At 36.9% G+C, this 21,506-nt stretch overlaps 1 protein-coding gene across 3 annotated transcripts in view; it reads left to right on the top strand.

Moving 5' to 3' along the window:
* The window catches only part of ZMYND11 (zinc finger, MYND-type containing 11), a 62,504-nt gene that overhangs the window by 15,286 nt on the left and 25,712 nt on the right, over positions 1–21,506 (top strand). For 2 of the 3 annotated variants that reach the window (XM_009572591.1, XM_009572592.1), the window contains exon 2: positions 2,419–2,578. In XM_009572591.1, coding sequence (XP_009570886.1) covers positions 2,419–2,578 — 160 coding nt within the window. Of the gene's footprint in view, positions 1–2,418; positions 2,579–18,780; positions 18,943–21,506 lie in introns of all 3 variants that reach the window. The other variant, XM_009572590.1, reaches the window with a different exon arrangement.

The following is a 21,506-nucleotide window of genomic DNA, read 5'->3' as shown; positions in this document are numbered from 1 at the left end:
GGGAAATCACTTCCCTGCTCAGTGCCGGATTTGTTCCGTCAGTAAAATGGGAAGAGTGATAGTTAGTACCTATGCTATGTATTTTGAGACCTATTAAAGACTTGAAAAAATTGCAGAAGACATGAATGCCGTGGCTCTGACTGGGAGGTTGTTAGTACAGTGTTAAAATCAAAATTTGCTGAAAAAACAATAAAGTTAGCAAATGTTGACAAAGATAATTTGGACTTTAAAAAGCTAGTTGTGTTTGCATAAATATGTTTATTTATGCACATTACGCACACATGAAATACATGTAATATAAGTATATAAACAAATGAGTTGTTTTCCCTATTTCAGGCAGTTTTAAAGCTTCAGCACTTTATGCCTCAGCAAACTAATGGTGTTCACTTGCACTCTGAAGTGAAGTAATAGTTTTGAGTGTCTGCCTGTTTAAGCCCTTCTTGGAATTCGGAGAACTTGGAAAACTCATTTGTATATTTAATATCACTTGAACAGGTTCTCATATTGAGTTTTGGTTTCTGCAGAAGCAGAGAGGGATCAGGTTGGGCAGATGAGCATCTACCCAGCGTGATACAGAACTGAACTGATGTGCCTATCTTCTGAGTCATTGCTTGGCCCTCGATCCTTTTTGCTAGCCAGCATAAGATTCATATATATTAGCTTGGATCACAGACTTGCACATAATTTTGTTCTTTCTTTATTAATTTCATTTATTATTACTTACTTTTTATGCAGTGCTAGTATGCACAAACCAACCAGACTTGGACCATGTTGTGGTAGGCATTGTAAAATACAGTAAATGGCAGCATCTGCCTCTAAGAATTTTTACCCTAAAAAAACCCCAAGATCCTGTAAACATGCTGCATTTACATAAATGCCTCTGATACCAGGCAGAAATTTATAAATGTCCTGTGTAGCTCTGATTATTGTATAATGTACTACACAAATATATACTTCTACTCAATCAGAAATTTACTATATGATTATATGCGTTCAGTTTCCTCTAGCAAAAAAAAATTAGATTAGGGTAAACCAGTTCTCAGCAAGTGCTTGAGAGAGAATGCAGGATTGGAAAAGTCCTTTATGCATCCAAAGCAATAAGAAGTTTGAAAGTCATATGGCTTCAAAGAGAAGGGTTGATTGGAGGGTAGACCACTAGAGTGGTCTTCATCCCTTATTGTAAGCTTATAACTTCTAAGGCATTAAAAGTTCCTGTCAGCCATGTTGTTAAAAAAAAAATCTGAACTGGTGTAACTCTTTTTTTTTCATGTAATGATACTGCTTTAAAATAAATTTTCCTCAAGTTTGCTCCTGGTATTAAATAATTATGGTTTTTTTTGAAGATGTTTGTGATGACAGTCACAAAAGAATCATGGTTGCTGGAATTCATTATCGAGCATGAAATGGAGGATACTGTAGCTGACAGGTTTGTCTTAGAGCAGGCAAATTACAGATTTCTCTCCTGGGAGACAAGTAAAGACAGAGTACCTGGAGAAACCAAAAAAGGGAGAGAAATTCAGTTAGTCCTGTAACTGTAAGAGAGTTATAACTAGAAAAATATGTCCACAAACAAGATATTTCCAGTTGGTTCCAAGTCAATTCACTTATCTGCTGATTGCATGCGATTGCAGCTCTCCTTACTTCTCTGTGTGCAGTGACTCATAGATATGTTCTTGGAATTCTGCTAAAAAAAATTCTGAAGTGTAATGATTTAAAACAGGAATGTCGTCTTTTTTGAGGGAAGATCATTTTATGTTGTTTATTCCAAGTTAATATTTGGTGTTGGTCTAGAAGTAAATTATACTGGGTAAAGGTCAACATTACACAACTGAATCTCATGTATATACACAGTGTAGGCTATATATGTTTTTTTCTCACCAGTGCAGTTCATCATAGTGTGATCATTGTGGTTATCTCAAGAAAAGGAGAAAAACCACTTAGTCCTATAGCTCTAGCTGTTGGGTTTTCATGTGTGATGCATGAATTTTACATTTTTTATAAATATGTTGTACTCATGAGCATCACGTAGATTTCATTGGTACATCTCCAGACTTGTTCTATAGTATGTATGCTATGGGAAGTATTATAATGCAAGTTTCAATTAATTTAAAGAAGTCTCTGTAGGGGCACAAATGGATGTGGAAGTTTAGCAGAGACAAGCCCAAGCAGTATGCGTGTTAGTTTTGAGGTGTGATGATTTGGGGTGCTACTACTTGTCTAAGTGTGTACATGGTAACTTCAAGGGGAAGGAAAGATGACTTGGATTCAAGGGAGAAATTGTATAAATTTTGAGGGTTTAAAAACAACCCAAAACTTAGACTGTGTATTATTTTAAATAATTTGAAAAAGAGTAATTTTTTGCTGACACATTTTATAGTTTAACACTAACACTTAAAGACTTTTGTGCTTTGTGTGCAGGTATATGTCTCGAGTCCATGGTATGCATCCAAAAGAAACCACACGTCAGCTGAGTTTAGCAGTCAAGGATGGTCTTATTGTTGAAACCCTGACGGTGGGGTGTAAAGGGTCAAAAGCTGGTATTGAACAAGAAGGATATTGGTTGCCAGGAGATGAGATTGTGAGTATAAAATCTTTGAGAAAATAAATCACGATTTCTGGTATCTTAGCATGAAACTTGTTTTAATTTCTATTTAAAGTTATTTCTAGATGCTGTGTTGGTGCTTAAGAACAGGAAAGTAATGCACTCTTAAACTTTTTTAACCTTTTCTATTCCATAGAAGCTCGCACTTCTTGAATCCTGAGGTTTTTGCTATGAAACACTGGCAAAGTCCTTTGCTCAGTCATCTCTCACTTTTATGCAGTATTCTCTTCTACAGCTGTACAGGAAGACAATAAATATTATTGGTATTACTTGAAATCCTCAGATGTCCTCAAATCCCAAAGATGGTATCTTTAAAAAGAAAAGAATTTTAAAAGAATTTTTTATTAATCTTGCTTTAATCTGAATCTGGGGAAGAACTCTTCCCTTTCAAAAGTGCAAGAAGAAGTTGTACATTTATATACAAACACATGTGTTTTACAGATATTTGTGAACACTCAGTTAGGAAGGATTTTCTTAGCAAATTAGTTACAGGCATCCAGACATTCTTCCACTGGATATGTAAAACAAATATTTAAATCAAGTTAAACAGGTTGAAAGTGATGTGAAGGGAAGAAAAGCATGTTTTCTCTATCCCTTCATAGCTGAGATGGAATGCACTCTCAAAGTTAACTGAGAATAGTTCCATAGACCAGGAAAAAGCTTGCACAATTGCTTTGCTTTGTTCAGAAGCCCAGTCTCTGTATTTACAAGACCACGTTTTCGTAATTAAAAAAAAAGAGTTTGGCAAAGCTTTAAAATACTTGAACTGTTCCTTTGGAATATAAATTGCATTAAATACTGGTAAAATGGACAGCATTGTCTCAGACATAGATGATAATTTAAATTTTGAGGGAAACCAGAAAAAGACTACAGGAAAATAAATTCTAAAAACCACAAAAATACTCATTGCATTATTGCAGCCATCAATAAGATCCTGAAAGTGAAACAACAGATTATTTTTGTTTTAAAGTGAGAGAAATAGAAAGTGGAAACAAGCAGTACCCATAATAGAAAACATTACGGTTAAAATTATCCCCGTTATACTAATTTAAAGTATTGAAATATATATTTAATGTACATTATGTTACTGTTAAGATTCGCATTCTAATTTCATTAGAAACCCTCAAGGGAACCTTTAAAGGGTATGTAGCTTTGTTTTTACTATTCTCCCTGGGAGTAAACATTTGAAAATTCCAGCTTAGCTCTTTTAGGTATTTCTTATGTCAGTTTTATTTGTTTGAAGGTGATGTTAACTGTGCAGACTCAACATGACATAAAGTCTGAGATCTGTAGTTATCTCAAGTATTCAGTATGTTTGTTTCCTCTATTGCTAAGAGAAAAAAAAAAAGAAAAAAAAAGAATTAAAATGCCTCATAATAGCCATTTCTTAAATGGTCATTCAAAAAATGTTCCTGCTACTTTTTAGCAACATTTGTCTAACAAAGCTTGTAAGATAACCAGCATGTAAATTCTCAGTGGAATTACGTAATTATTTTATCTCAGAATGAAAAGAGTTGTCTTTGACTAGACTGAAGATGCTGCTTAAGTTACATTACGGATAGCCCTTTGGTTAGAGGTATTGACTGTGTTTTCAGCATGACTGCTAATCACTGATGCATTGTGCTGTGTCCGTATGTCTGCTGGCCATCTCAGTTGTTCAGAACACCAGTGCGCACTTGACTTACCAGTTTTATGCAAAAATAGGAATCAGCTTCTGATCCAGGCCATGTTTCAACAGCAGCCAACCTCCAACTTCTTGATCCTAATACTGAATCAAAACGCTGCAGACACATGAAGCAAAACACATTGACTTGGTATAAAATCATTCTCTTTGTTCTTTTATTAAAAAAATTTTAGGGAGTAACAAAGTGTCATTGTCATCACTCGACATCAGATCAAGTATTTTCCATTCTCCAACAATTGGTCCAAAACCATGAAGTTTGGTATGTTCTCTATATTGGACGCACTGGATAGTTTTACAGATGCTTTGTCTGCACTTGATCAAGATGCAGTTTGTAGTTCTTTGTAATTCAGTACTGCTCAGATCTGGTACTAATGACTGTTGAACCATGAGCTCAAGTTACATTTCAGTGAGGACAAACACACAGGAGTCTTTTTGGAGATCCCCTTGTAGGAGATAGAACTCTATGAAATAGGACTATTAATGTTGGAACAGGGATTTCAGGCTCATCAAACTTTACCACTTACAGACAGGCCCTTGACCTAATTGTCAAACTCGATTTGACTGGTACTGTAGTAACTTGGAGAGCTCATAATGTGAAAAAGAAAGACTTGAGAACTGATCCACCACCGATTGGCATCGGTACAAAAATGCCCCTGGATTTTAGCTTGTTTTCTGGCACCACAGTGGAAGTCAGTAAGGACCAGCTGTTTCAAGGAGTTAGCAAAGGGACATATTCCTGTCGTCCCTCCCCCCACTTTTTATTTGAGTATTTACTTGATGTTTCTTTACATTTTTGAAGTTTTGGATCTAAACCTTAGCATTTTAAATCCATATTCAAGTAAATAAATTACTGGCCTGCGCCGCAGAACTGCTGAGCGCCTGTATCTGTAACTTATATAGGTGCCTGACTAGAGGTTGCAACAAGGCCTGAAAGTACTGGTTTTAATGATGACTGTGGACTGATTGCTAAATGGTAACAATAATTAAAAGCATACAGATTATGAAAACACAGCTCTATTTGGAAAAGATTCATTCGATAATCTGTGGTGCTTGCTTATGTGTTTCCAAACATTTGCCCTATCCAATAGGTTGACATAATGATAGATCTGTGCAGTAAGGACATGATCTCTGATAGGGTTACTGTTAGCCTTCAGAGGAATGTGTTAAAAAAATTATGCTACTTTGCTATCATTGTTCTATCAGTATGTTGAAGCTGTGGTAAAAAAATGAAACAAAATCTCATACGTTTAGAGAAATCATACAAAAGAACAAGCTGAGGTGCAAAGACAAAACAGTTTGAGGGCATCAGGAGGAGGCCCTTCCAAAAGGGACAACTCGTGAAAACGAATATTCTGAAAAACTGGAAAAAAGAATGATCAGATTTAAGAGAGTATAAAATTGTTCTTTTTCTCTCAGATATATGTGGGAGAAATATTTTTATATAAGTTACTAAATATAAAATATGGAGTCAGTTGCCAAACGTACTATATTCCAACTGATATTTAAGGGTTGGTACCTATATAAGAACTTTGCTGCAAATATTATACCTCCGGGGCTTGTGCAGGTACTCATTTTGTTTGCTCATTTGCCATCTCTACAGATGTTTTGCAGATTTTCAAAATGTGTTCTCATCTTACAGGCTTTCTCATATTGCAGATGATTAATACATTTGACACAAAATAAATGAGAGAAGAAATTATTTTCTATTGTTATCCAGGATTTTAGTTAGGAATTTTGCATTTTCACTGTTTGTCGATGCCATTATTATGCAATTCAACAAAATCTCTGCAGCTTCTTACCTTGCAAGGGAAATGTCAGTCCTGAAATCTGGTAATGGTACTTTTTCTTTCTAAATGCTTTATTTCTATTTCTCACAGAGCTTGTGGAATTTGGAAGTGTTATTTATTATCAACATAAAAGAAATTATCTCCTTGCTCTTTGGGTTTAGAAAAAAATTTGCAAATCAGTGTTGTTAACTATGTTTTCAATGCAGTTGATAAAATAGAAGGGAAATCTAGTTCTTGAAGAAAAGAATCATGAATCTCCTTACCTATTTTCAGTTATGCCATGATTTTTATGTACTTTTATCTGTGTAAAATAGTGGGCAGTCTAATCCCAATGAAAGAAATCAAATTAAAGCACTAATGTCATGTAACTTTATGGGAGGTTAGGTACAGTTCTTAGAGTTGGTTTGTCTTATTCATTTACACATTTTGTGATTTTTCTACAGACAGTGTGCATGGAGCTATTTTGAGCATTTAATGTGCTAATTCTTCTTCTCATGAGTAAAGTCATAAAACTGCACTGACCCAGAGAGAGGCATTATGAATGTATAATTTCAATTTACATGTGTTCATAAAGCCAAACAATATTGTGCTCTTCTGAAATGGAGATGCGTTAGTAACATGAGTTCATTGTTTGCATCTGAATGCAACATATCTGATAGCACTGCTGTGGTTTAGAGTTGGTTCACAGTGGCCAAATTCTCTAATGAGATGTGAAGAGTGAGGCTTCACACTTCGTTAAAGCACTTTGAACTATTTCTTCACTGACAAAATACATACATGTTTTCAAGAAGTCACTCTTTTACAGAGTTCTATTTTCTGATCTTTTAATTGATTGCTTATAGAAAGAGCCTGCAACCCTTCTGGCTAGTTAAGTCTGACTTTGGGGTTTAGGTAGTCATTTTCCTGTGCATTTGGTTCTCTCCGTATCTAAATTACTGCCTCTCCAATTCTTCCCTCTAAAAATTTTTTTAGTTTAGTGGAGAGCATGCTATTTGGAGGGGCAGTTTACTTGCTTTCCTGTTTTCAGAAGACATTAGAAGTAGCATGTACTTTTTCCCAACACACCCATGTATTCATAACTTGCTAACTCATTACTGGGGATTTTCTGATATTTTATATCTAGAAAGTACTGGTGCTTGCTCAAAGTGACTCCAGATACTTTCAAGTCTCAAGGCTGCCTAAATAATCCATCTCTTCACTCTGTCTGCTTTCCCATCATTTTAACCTTTGTTGTAACTCACTGCCAGCACTGCGAGTTTTGAAGGTGATTTTGTTAACCCTAGTGACCTTAGGCACACACCCACTGATTATTGTGATTTGATGTGTTGCAGGTTCAATTTTGCTAGGATCAATCTGTGAGAAAGGAGTATTTTGGCTGTTACGTTTGTGTTAATCTAAATTGCTTTAGATTGAGCAAAGGCTGGGTTTCTTACTTGCCATGCTTAATTGCTTTTGTAATTATATTGATTTTTCCATGCTAGGTCAGTATTGGTAGCCAGAAGCTGTTTTCTGAACTGGCTATGTCATCTTGAGTCTCCATAAGTATGAAGATAATTGTAAAAAACTTAAGAACAGTCACTGTGAGAGTTTGAATCTTTTCACATAAAATACACTTTAAATTTAAAAAAAAAAAAAAAACCAAACCTCAAAACAAAAACAACCTACATGGCTACCAGTTACTGCTAGCAAGCTAGGGGCTTCTAACTAACTAGGTTGAGGAATGGTTTTAATGTGCATCCCATTCATTTCAGTTAGGAGCAGAAGGATAATATGAAACAGCAATAGTGACAGCCAGTGCCTTCATCATGAAAGCTCTTACAACTAGACAGCACAAAGAGGAAGAACATGCCACACCAAATGAAGAAAAATTTCCTTCAGTGTTTAAAAAATTCTGCATTTGCCTTATCCATCCGTATTGCCTTTAATCTCAAGTCCTGTGTGAATTCACTGATCCAAAGCCAAACATAGCCCAAACCATGATAGTTACTATTTCTCACGTATTGTAACAAATTGAGGATTTTCCAGGCTGGAACATTCCAGGTAGATTCCTAATTATTGTGAAAGTACCAGTGTTCTTTACATTTGGTGATTCACTGATGCAAAGAGTTGATGAATGATCCTGTGGGAGAGAAGGGTTCAGACTGGCTTCCGTCTCTTATTCCACACCTCAGGGAGAGTATGAGGAGGCTTTGAGGGTCAAGCCACATAACAGTCTGGTCACATGAGAGCACTCAAGGGGAATGAGCTTCTGGAACTCTTTGAATCTCTCTTTGCTGTCTATTTTTCCATCCTCTAAGGTCCCATCATTCAGAGCTTATTTTGCCAAGAGACTGCCATCATATCAATCTACTGCGTGCTAAAAGGAACAATTTTTCTTGCCAATTGTTATCAGAAGGTGCACTAGTGTAAAATTCTGCTTATTAATGAACCAAAAATTAGTGTCCACTGGTGTGGATTTGTCAAAGTTCAGAAAAGCAAATATTTTCAAATTGCCAAATCAAAGCATCGACTGTTTTGTCCTTGCGAATCAAATTAGAATTCTGAACTCCCACCTCATGGATGAGAAATTCTTGCTGTATTAAAGCCAAGACCTTCCTCTGTCTTTGCATTAAGGCTATTAGCATGCAGCTCGTGAGAATGGCCCCACTGCCCTTCCAGTGGCTCTTCCTGTCTCCAGATTGGTTAAGAATCATGAACAATTCTCTGCATTCCTTTTCCAATCTTGTTTTTCTCTTCCCATCTGTTCAGGAGTATTTCTTCGCTGTCCTCTGCTCATCCTTATTTTTCATCCCCTAAAAAAGGAACTGCACTGTTTGGAGGATCTTGATATTGCTGAAGATGACACTAGTAGAGTCCACCTTATTGCATACCTAGGAGATTATATTTCTTTTAAGCTGGTAAAACAAACTCATCAGCACCTTCACTTGCCTCGCCCAGCTTTGCCAACTTGAATTTTAAAAATTCAGTCAATGTAATGCTGTATTCTTCTTTGAGGCTTTCACTCACTGTTCTGGAGTTGAGCTACTGATGATGTTGTTCACGGATTTCACAAAATGTTTTTTTCTGACTGAGAGGGTGTTTTGGAGAATGATAATTTACTTACAGGTTTGAAGTAAACTAGTCAAACTAGTCTGTATAAAGCTTCCATCATGGGACTCAAATTATGCTGACGGACTAGATGACATATGTCAGTCCATCTTGAGTTTGTTCTGAAAATATGCATCTTGTTTTTTTCCACCTCTTTTGTGCCAACCCTGACCTAGTAGTGTTGTTTTTATTAACTTTGTGGGTTCAAAATGCTCTGCATCTCTGGCAACTGTTTAGAATCTTTTATTATTATGCCATGCTGGTCACTGAATGAAACTCCATTGAAGCTGATGGGCTTATTAACATTCATGCTTCATTCATGATAAACACAGCCTTCATGCCTTTATATCACTGACAGCTGAAACAATATCAGCCACACCTACAGCACAGGGACATGGACAAGAAGTTGGACATTTAAGCAAAGTGTGTAGGAAGTTCTGCTGTTGGTTCAAATAAAATGTTTCTCTGTGTGCAGAAACATCAACCTAGAAAAACACTACAAAATCCCATGGAGAAGATAAGGCCAGAAAAGCAATGTAAACATATTTTAAGAAAGAAAAGGGGAGGAAAACCCCTTTTGTGCACGATTTTACTTGGAAGGAGACTTGGAACTACAAGCAAAGAGATCGTTTCTTTTCTGGTCTGGATTCATCCTCTTTCTAGGGGAACAAAACCTTCACATACATAATGTGGAAATAAAAGGCATTGTACCTAATAAATACTTCTCTCCATCACTGATTTATCTCCCTAATGAAAATAGCCTACAAAACTCCTCTTGGCTCAACCTAAGTAAAAAATGGTGACATTAATAGCAAAAGCGAATCCAGTTTCTGAGGAGATAAGCTGAAAGTTTCTCTTAACCTTGAACTCACTTGGAACGTGAAGAAAGAAAAAAAAAAAAAAAAATTGAAACTATTTTCTGTTTCTAACATCCTGGAGGAGAACACTTGTATTGTCTCACCTCAAACAATGTAAACTACTGCTACCCAAACATGATCTTCTTGGGAGGGAAACTGAGATTTATTCATTGCTTGAGGAACACAGCTTATAGGCTGAGAAGATAAGCATGACAGGGGTTTTAGCAGTTATTTTGGCTGCTGGCATGCTACTACACTTCTTGAAAAAACTTCACTACTTCTTTAGCTCTCGGAGCTAGAGACTGGCTTTATACTTTGGAGCCTATCACCCTGAATTGTCCAGAACATAACTACAAGGTAGGAGAGGGAATAAAAATCTACCTGTCTTGGCAGGCATCCACAGAAGACTTTGGTGGTTTCTGCCAGAAACAGAAGACTTCTGAGACAAACTGGCAATAAATTAATTAGACAAACTTAGGCTTGCAGATTAAACTCAATGAAAGAAAGCCAAAAGTGTTCTGAGAGGCTGTGGAATTCACTGCAGAACCTGAGTCTTCTTGCATCAGTGCATCAGAAGAGGAAGCAGTTATCAGTGAAGAAAATGGAAATGGATTATCGCGAGCCTATAAATACGTCTGTGTTTAATATGCACTACAGAGAAGGAGATTTTGGTCTGTTTCCTCACGGATGTCTTTGTGTTGGTTCATTTTAGAATAAAACTGATTTCTAAAATGAGAGAAATTTAAAATAATGGAAAAAACCCCGGTTAGTTGCTGAGATTATGAAAATCATGGCCATAATAAATAAATAAATAAATAAATAAATAAATAAATAAAAGTACTTGAAATTAAGCAAGATGGCTAGGTAGTTGTGAGGACATATGCACTCATAATTGCTTTGGGTTTCTTTGTGATAAAATATGATTAATGAATACCTACAAAGTGTCCTACAGAGTCAGTTTGTGGAAATCCATTTTAAAGATGAAGCCCAGGTCATCAAAGGAAAGGATCTATAAAGGCAACTGATCTGCAATGGACGGATTATCCTGTCTGTAAAAGCACACATCATTGTAGCTACCTGCTGTGGTAGTTTTCTAGAAAAAGAAGGAGAAGATAAAGTGAAACAATTTTCATAACGGGATTCTAGCTGCTGAAGTCTTTTTGGCTTTGAAGGGAGAGATAGATGCTTGTTTATTTGCTGAGCACTTTTGATGAGCAAAAGCAGTAGGAAAAAAATAGATGCAAAACAGGAGGCAATGTATCTAGTAAATACATATATACAAGAAAACTATGGGGAAGAAAATAAGCTTATTTTGATGCTGAATTTAGTCTAATGCATTGTTCTAACATTAAATGTAAAACATGGGATGATCTAAGAAACTTCATCATTGTAAAGCAATCATCCTGATCAAGTATGGATCCTGTACAGCAATTATAAAAGGGAAATACTTCATTAAACAGCTAGCTCACCATTTACCTGCTGCAAAGATGGAATAAGTCCTCTGAGCCATCAAGGAATTAATCATGCCTTCCTCAGTTCAGAGCCTAACCTATCATTCTGATGAAAAGATAAAAGCAGATTCAGTGGGCTACTGAAAGCAAGGAGGATTCATATTCATTAAAGAATAGATGGAGCCGGCGATGTTGTGGCATGAAGAGAAGGCTGACCCAAAGGGCAGGAGGAGGACTGCCCTCACAGCAGGCTAGGACCTCTGGAGAAAAACATACACAGTGTCCCCACTGTGTTTGAAAAAATACTGGGAATGGTGTTCCATCATACATTATGTTTGTTCGACCTAGGTAGTATTTGATGCATGCTAGTGTCTGAGTGAAAACCAATACATCTGCCAGAGATCCATGATAAGCTGAAGATTTCTTACTAGCTACTGCACCCAACGAGATACAGCCTGTTTAAAAAAGAGGCCAGTGTGCACATACAAGGTGCACACGCTAGTCTTCCTCTGAAAAAAAAGGAGTAAGGCTCCAATCTGTCCAGCTCTACAGATAAACAGCCACATTTTGTAAAACTCCTCTTATTACAGAGCAGTTACTTGGAAATTCAACAGTATTGCAAAAGCAGTGGATAGATGGGCAAGGGGAGACATTTCAGAGCTGAGCACGGTTTAGCATTTCCACAGTTCTTAAGGGCTCTTGCAACTGCTCTTGTCTGAACCTGTTTCAGGCTGCCTTTTTTATGGGGCACAGATTCTGATATTTACACTTCGAGAGAAGTATTGGTGAACAGACAAATAATTTAAGTGTGCAGTACCAGTTTACAGCAAATGTATAAGTAAGAAGTATTTCCTTCAGGTTTCGTACTGGAGGACAGGAGTGCACATAGGTAGTGCATCCCCACGGTGGTTTGTTATATTCATTGAGTCATAAAGACTGCAAAATGTACTGCTAAGTTTTAATAATTGTATAATCAAGAAAAATTTGATGGGAACAGGTGTTGCCTGAAAAAGACAGAAAGGAACTGACTGATTAAGAATGGAGAATGTGTTTAGAAAGAAATAGATGCTGCTTTGTTTAACGTGAATGGGTGCATAGGTTCCTGCAGCATACTCTGAGACCTCTTAAGGAGAGGACTTGGATACAAGAGACGAGTGGTGGTATGGCAGAATCACCCATGCTAGAATGCAGTAACACCACTTGTTATTATAATAAAGGCTTTTCATTTACAGCAGAAAGTTTGAAATATGAAAGATTAAGAACAGAAGATAGGAATTACTTCCCAACAGCAAATGATGATGAATGCAGGTTGCAAAACCTAAACCAAAACGAAATGTGAAAAAAATAATGTGTAATTCTTGTGGGAGGCATTTCTTTCAATGTATCTGTCTACTTGATATGGAATGGTGGTCAATTTTGTTGGGTTCCAGTGAAGAGTTACCGAAAGCCAACAAAGAAACCTTAACAGCAGAATCCAGTATTTTAAAAGCTTCTCTCTTAGCTGAAGGTGGGAAAATTGAAAGAACTCTGATTTTAAAGCTGATGGAGGTGGGGAGAAGAGAAAGAAGTGTTCCTTATGGCTGTTCCAGAATCCTAGAATACCAGGATCCAGAACATTTGCCTTAGAAATAATATCTTCAAATTGGGCATGGCCTATCTCATTATATGTCAAAGACATGGGAATCTGAGAAATGGTAGGAACTCATTCACTCAGATCCTTTTCAGTTTTCTAAAGCGTTATGAAATAGTCAGGAAAAGATTACATTAAAGTTTTGGGTTGGTGATTTGCAAATGTCTTGAAATAAATGTAGCATGCAAATACTACTATTTTTAAATAGTTTATATTTTGTAAATAACTTCTTTCTGCTGGCATGGACCTTGTTGCCATTCTAGATTCCACCACTGTGACAGACCAAAAGCGTTGTTATGATACAAAGTGGGTGAAATCTACTATGTATCTGCTAATACCCTTCCTTTAGACTACATGTGAAAAACTGTTTTAATTTCTTTACCCGCTAGACAGCTGGAACTGTAGGGACTGTTAAAGCACAGACACTACACAGGGCTAACCATGAGTTTGCGCACAGGTGGGTCTGAATGAAAATCCAGTGATCTGGAAGGAGCTGTGTGTGCATGAGTGAGAGATATAGAGAAACACCACAGCAGCACATAGGTAAGCAGCAAATAAACTCTGGAGAAGCACTTGAAACAGAACACCTGGGGAAAAAAAGGTCCAAAGAGTGCTATGGGACAAGTGCCACACAGGAAATGCTGGGAACCATGAGCTCTATGGAAAATGCTTTCCTTCATTTGCATCACATTGAATTTAGGACAACAGAACTGTATGTATATTATTCATAAATAAACATGATTGCACCAAAGAGATAACTGACTTTTAATTGTTTTTCCCATCTGTGTGACCCTTTTTTTTTTTAGCTTACTGGTTGGGTCCAAAGGATATCCATAATTTGGATGGTTTGAGAAATCTAGTTCAACAGTGTGAAACCAGCAAATCCCCATAAAGGGGAGTTTTATGAATAGAGTTTTGCCTTTTTTCCCCCTCCCTTTTCCTCTCTTCACCTGATAGTAGAATGACTTAATACCGAGTATCTGGGCTACCATTAAGGGACTTGGAGAAAACAGATTAACAGGTAAGAAATGAGCTACGTTAATGGAATTTGCATTATAAAAAGGCAAAGTGGTCCTTTTAGACAAAGTCTGAGAAAGGAGGTTATATTGTTTTCATGTGCTATGCCTACATATAATTTATAGAAAAATAAAAATTTACTAATTGTTTTTACATCTTTTTTTTAACAATAATTATGGGCTTGCTAAGGTATGGAAGCAACCTAATAGTTACAATTGTGACCTCTAAGTTATTGTTAATTTTACTGTCAGTATGTGCTTCACATCTCCTTCTTAATGGTATGCTAATTGTACATCAGGATGTCACATTCTCCAACATACAGATTCCCTATTTCAATTACAGCTAAGTAAATCTCCATTACTAATGAGTAAGCATTTCTTTTCCACGTACATTTGCATTATAATGGACATTTTCTTTATGCACTAAAATTATTCTTTCCTTGACAACAACTGTATATTTTATTCTACAGTAAAGTCTACAACATGATGATTCATTCCTTTCTATTGGGTTTATCTGTGTTTAAACTGTGAGATGTTCTGGATAGTCTGACATTTTCTGTTCCATGTTATTTTTCTGTACTTCCAGAATAAATTTATGTATTTGCTTTAAGACAACCTACTTAAGACAAATCACAAAAAAGTAAGCTTTTGTGTCAATCATAAATTAAGCTGTATTTTCGAAATTGTTGCATTGTTTCATTCATGTTGCTGAGAAATCTCAACTATTTATGTCAGTGCAAACTGACCTTTATCATAAATGTTTGACTGATTTGAATATAAAGAACAAGTGACCACAAGTGACCCATATCACTGCAAGATCCCACTCTGCTTAACAGAGCATAGCTTTTTGGCCATTAAATACAATCCCCCAAACAGACATTTGCTACCCTGCTGATGCATATATCTACAAATGCAATGGGCAGCTGAGTAAAATGAAGGGGGAAGGCCTCCTGTTAAAATGAAGGGGGAAGGCCATCTGAGCTATGCAACTTTGCTGCCAAATCTGCTCCCTCTTGGGGGTTGTGGCCAGTCACTGGGTGCCGCTGAACTGCTGAACTTGGGCAGCTGGGCACTGCCGGCGGAGGATTCCCGTCGCCTGCCAGCACGGTGACCCAAGAGGCTTTCCCTGCCCTGCGTCAGGAAATAAGGATATTGGCAAATTGAGTTCCTGTGGCGGAGATCCTTCCTTCATTCTGCATGGCCCCGGGAAAATGTATCACCTTTTATACAAAATAAGGACTGTGAGTTTTATTGATAAAGTGATAGCTTAATCTTTGATAATATGCAGCAAAGAAGGTGTTGCTTTGATTTTGGTGGGGCCACTGCCTATGCAGTGATTTATGTTACAGGGATCTTTTTTAGATGCCCAAAGAAGGTTTGTGTATCAAAGAGAGTGCATTAATTAACAATCATTAATATTCCTGACAATTTTTAAGTTGGCCTGGTGGTGGGTGTTTATATGGGGAAGAAGATGGGTGTTGGGTTCTTTTAATGATATAAGTACATGGGATATTTTAAAGAAACAAAATGTGGTGAAAGCATTAGGTAGCATTCCAGAAATGCAGGAGGAAATATATGCAACTAGATGTTAGAAGTAACAGATTGATTTCCTGGTCACTGTGCATGAATTCTTTCTAGCCTTGTGTATATCCTGATAATCAGATGGCTTACAGTATAGATACAAAGTTTGTTTTGTTTTTATTTTGAAAGGCCTACGGTATGCAGCCTTTTTCCCAGACAGCAGCAAAAAACAAGGTGAACAATTTTTGCACTATGTGGTTTTGAATTCTGTCATATTTTCTATTACGTTTCTGTCTTCCATTAGGATAGCTTAGTTTACTATATTAACCACCACCATCATCCATATCACTTCCAATTCTGAGTTTAGTCTACATTATCTATGTATGTAGTTTGATGATTTTTCTCTCTCCTGGGGGCTGGAAGTGGTTACTCACATGTTACAGTTCAAGATGTTGTTACAATGGTTGCCCTTTAATCAGTCCTTTTCGGAGTGGCTGATGACACCTGGTGGTCTATTTTGTAAATGCAGACTTAACCGTGTTTGCAGCTGGCGGAGAATTTTGACCTGTCCTACCCCAAGAACTGACAGTCAGAGTTTGAGCTATTTAAATGAATCTGCATGAAAAAAATGTGTTGGGAGCACATTCTCCTCCCATTCAAACTTATGCAAACTTATTCAAACTTATCCAAAGAAATGTTATTGCTGTTGGAGCAAAATTAATGCCTCTGACCTTGCTATTGAGGTCGGTAGTCTAGTTGTTCACAAGGGCTATGTACCTTTTTTATTTTCTTTATTAACTTTTCAAATATATTGCATAAATGAATGTTTTATATATGCTTACGCACTAAATATACTGCATTAAACTAAAAATCTTTTCTGTGAAAAACCTGGGTGATTATATTTAGAAATAATGATGTTTTCAAAACTTTACAGTGTGAATACTGAAGGAAGCTTCTTCTTTTAGGGACACGGTTTAGTGGGCGTGGTGGTGTTGAGTTGATGGTTGGACTCGATGATCTTAGAGGTCTTTTCCAACCTTTATCATTCTATGATTCTATGATTCTATGATTCTATGGTGTTTTATTTAACGTCATGGTTTCTGGCTTGAGTGTATGATTTTTCTTGCCAGCAAGTGTATTTCCATATGTTTATGAAATTCCACATCTTGTTGCCAGCATATTTCCTCAAATGGAATATCTGGGATATACCAATAAGTAACTAGTATGAATAAAAATTAAGAATCCTGGAATCCTGATTCTGTGGTGAAATTCCTCAGTGGCCGGGACCTATTGGGGTCTTCTCAGTTTGATTTTTATCTGGATAGATCTTTAATCAAAACTGATTCTTTTTCTTGCTTAATTGGCCCTTTACTGCCATCTTTTTTTTTTTTTTAGTTTCATAAAGATAAGTATTACATTTGATATGAAAGAAATATAAAGCAATACTTTATCCTGATTTTTCTCAGTCTACAGGCAAATCAAGTACAGCGACAATGCAGTATCTTTAGTTGTTTCTAAAATACCATAAAGAAAGGGCTCCCAAAGTGCACTGCCACTGGACTTTGTGGAAGGGGAAAGATTTGGTGAAACGAGAATGTGTTCTTTATAGCCAAATTTAGTGGTATTATTATGCCATTCTGAGATAAACAGAATTGACAAGTAAAATTAAAGGAGAAGAAACGATAGAAGAGTCAAGTTACACTGTTAATCTGAACAATAAAGGAGGGCAAAGTTCTGAGTTAAAAAATCATTGGTTAAGGGTTGTTTGGGGTTTTTTTCCCCTAAACTTGCTGCCCCTGCAGTCCAACATTCATGGCATATAAACTTTAGTGTAGGCAGTCTGGGTTGAGGCTGTCCCTAAATCTCTTATATTCACGGGGGGCTCTGATCAGATGAATTATGTACACAACATGGCTGCTCTTCAGCGCAAGGGACTGGAAGTGCCACTTCTGTGTAGCACTTCGTATGCTGCTCCGTTGGAGGAGATCTCTCACACAAGGACTTAAATGAACGTAGTTCCCAGGCACAGGAAAAGGCGAATCGGACAAATGCCAGTTCTGGCAGTTGGTGGGAATTGCTAACTCTGCCTTTACAACATAACGTTAAAAATAGCTTGATCAGATTTTTATCAAGATAATTTATTGAAGAATAGGAGTAATTTTTTTCAGAGATCTGAACCCATTGAAAACTGACATTTGACATGAAAAGGCATTGGGAGTTTTATCTGATATATGACAGCTATTTTGTCTTCTAAGTGTAGGGAAGAGTGTGGCATTTCAGATAACAAACATAAACATTTAACAGTGGCCACTGGCAAGTCTGTCTGGTTTTAGTACTATAGATTCCTAGAGCAAAATTCTGCCTCCAAATTATATGCATGCTGCTCTCATTTACTTCAGCAAAGCTTGTGCACATGTTTCAAAGGTCAGAATTTGGCCTTTGGGGCTGATTTTCAAGGAAGAGTGTATTAAAGACATCTGTGCATCAGCAGAACCATATCCTTTGTCTTCTGTAGAACATTTCAGGAGTAAGCCTAGTGCTATTGGGCACTGCAAGTGAAACATTTTCTATTTTTTGAATTGCATTGGGATTGCTTAGCAGAAACATCTCTTGCAGTAATAGGTTCATGATTTCATTTATTTCTTGTAACTCAACATGTTGATACTGAAAAGCTGTCAGTTTTAAGAGAGTAAAGACTGGAAGGGACCGCCCTTCAGAAAATTACAGTTGAAAATATACTGTAACAATCAAAACAAGGGGCAATAGTCCAAGGAAATAGGTATGGTCTGTTGAGGTGCACAAACTTTTGTTTGTAGTCTAATACAGAGAGGTCAACAAATGTTTTACACAAAGGTAGAAAACAAACCCTCTTTTCATTGTGGACAGAGCTCATATTTGAAATTGTAACTAATCAGACACTTGAAAAAGCTAAAACTTGGCATTCATATTCTGTTGGAGTTAGTGTGTATTAAACTGATGAAGATCTTTAAGCATGTAGGTTTTCCCCTGTTTTTTAAACATTATACACTTCTTAAAATGTTTATAATGTCTAATTGCTGCTGGATTTCAAGACATATCAATTTTGTTCTTAGTTCCTGCAGATTTTGACAGAATGTCATACCAAAATATTTTGTATTTTTTGTAGGACTGGGAAACAGAAAATCATGACTGGTATTGTTTTGAATGCCATTTGCCTGGAGAGGTGTTGATATGTGACCTGTGTTTTCGTGTGTATCATTCCAAGTGTTTGTCTGATGAGTTCAGGCTTAGAGACAGCAGTAGTCACTGGCAGTGCCCAGTTTGCAGGGTGAGTACCTATGAGATTTCATGTGCTGATTAGAGGATTGATATTCATTAATAGATTCATTAAGGTGTCCAGATGGTCTGGCCAGGTTAATGGATAAAGAACTGAATATTGAAATGATGGTACATACCTAGAGCATCTATACAGAGATACCAAAATATGGTGCATGTAGCAGATGGTCATTTTTGAAGACTCCAGCAAGTTTTACTTATGCATTTGAACTCACACAGTATACTGTGTGGGAATGTGTGTACGTATGTATGCCACGTGTGAATGCAGTATATTGTGGAAATCTTCAACATGAGTAAACAAATTGCTGTATAAGATGCTACTGTTTTTACTTGACATCATTTTAATGAATCATAATGTAATTTTTTTGTATTTTGACGACTGCATTCTTAATATTTTATTGGAATCTTATTTTACATTATAAGCCACAATCATGTTACTGATGAGGGCAATATCAAAAAATATGGGGTGAAATCCTGCTTTTCATTTACTTCTGTGGATTCTATTGGTGCAAAAAGGCCAATCTGGATTTCACCCATAGCATCCATATCTATATTGCTTTTTCTTTAAAATTGCTATTTTTATGAGTATGGTAGGGAGACAGCAAAGAGTATTTTTTATATACTTTCCAAGAATGAGCAGGTATATTGTCTACATGTCGTTAGAAGACTAAACATTCTAGTGAGGATGATGCTTGCTGGTACCTGGCCTTGAATCAGCCAGATACATCTCCTTACTGTTGTCATCTCCATGTTACCTCCCCCAACGGAGCAGATTCCTAGGCTTCCTTAAATGGAGGGGATAATGCATATAAATATTTAAGATAAAATTATTGCTATAGAAAGGCATAAAACTGCCAGTTGCACTCTGCCTTGGATTGCTGGAGGGAGAGGAAATTCCCTTGCTAAAAACTTAGATCTAGCTGTAGAGCAGTAGACTGACCTTCAGATGATCTGTGCTGCAAGGAATGTAAGGGTTCAGGCACTTCGTAGTATGGTGAAGCAGTTTTTGAAAACATGTGGATTGTTTTGTTTCAAAACAGCACTTTCTGACTGCTGTTACCTTAGAACCAGTTGTAAAAAACCCGTTGCCTGTTGCCTCAGATTGGGAGCTCTCAAGGTTTAGGGAAATAGCAAGAGAATTGAGCCTGCCTCAAGGAAGTGGAAAGGAATGAAAAAGAAGTAGTTAGTGGCAGGGAAAAAACAGTTAAGAATAAGGACATGTACAGTATCTCTCCATATTGAATTACTAGCATTTAATTTAGCTAGGCAATATTCCCTCTGTTAAAAACAAAGAATGACCATATATAAGTGAATTGCTTTCAGATTTTTAAATAAATCTCTTTAATAATTGTTGATTCTTGTAATAAGTATTGATAGTTCTTATAAATAGTTAAAATTAGGTAAACTGGATCCCATCTCTACTCTAGTTTACCAATAATTTTAGATGACACCTGGTGAGAGTAGGGAATGTAAATGGTTTAATCCACCTTGTATATGAGGTGGCTTATAACATTTATCCTGTAACATGGATGTCGTCAGAGTGGAATGCTGAATCATTGCATGAAATATGCACAGATAGGTAGGGTGGTCAGCTTTGAGATCAGTTTGACTTTCTTCCGGGAGCCTTGAAATCCTTTATGGCAATGATATTAAACAAATGTTTGCCTTGACAAAAATCCTGTGAAACTCAGACCATGTGCACTGTATCTGTCGTTCTTCATATTGGTTCCCCTTCCGTTAGACTAAGGAGAGGTCTTGGGGGCTCTTAAATACTTCCTGCCCCAGAGATCTTTGGCTTCCTCAGTGCCTCAGATAACGGTCAAGCTATTTTTGTGAATATTGCCATTTTGAATGCCATGGCATCCTTTTTCCCTCTGTGCTGGCAGCTCCTATTTTCCTTGTAATTGATTTGAATCATTTCAAGCCTTAATTCTGCAAACTTGGACTAAGGAGGCTTGCACCATCCCTGGAAGCAAGGGAGAGGTCTAGTTTGGCATGGGAGTTAGCATCCTTGTGTCAGGCTTCAGTTTTCTGCTGCTACTTTCTCCCCACCTTCCTAGGAAATGACTGCTCTAATTTTATTTTAAAAGCAGGAGAGAGGCCTATATTAAAAAAACTATGGTAATTTGGAGAGCCCTGGCTGATGTCCAGAGGACATAACAGAGCTTAACTATCGTGCATAAGGGCAATGGGATTTACTTTGCATTATCAGCAGTAAATATGTACGTTCGAGAAAAGTAATAGCTGGGACAAAGAGATGCATATATTTTCATACTTTATTCTTGTAACTGCACATAGCACTTTTCACCTGGGGATTTCAAAGCTCTTTACAAAGGTGAAGTAAAAGTATATTTGAAACCTAATATATTGGGAGAAATAATCTAAGAACACTTCATTCTTATGTAAAGGCTGCTTCTGTAATGCTGCCAAGGTCAGCAAGCCTTTGGGTTATTCATTTCACAATTGCTGGCTGTACTAGTTCAATCAACCTATGCAGCTTTATCTTGCACACTTGACTACTCAGAAACATTTTATAAAGGACATTGCCAAGGATTT

The sequence above is a fragment of the Fulmarus glacialis genome, unplaced genomic scaffold (genome assembly GCF_000690835.1).
Source record: "Fulmarus glacialis isolate BGI_N327 unplaced genomic scaffold, ASM69083v1 scaffold21482, whole genome shotgun sequence".
In the NCBI taxonomy this organism is placed as follows: Eukaryota; Metazoa; Chordata; class Aves; order Procellariiformes; family Procellariidae; genus Fulmarus; species Fulmarus glacialis.
This window is presented reverse-complemented; position numbering and strand designations above follow the sequence as displayed.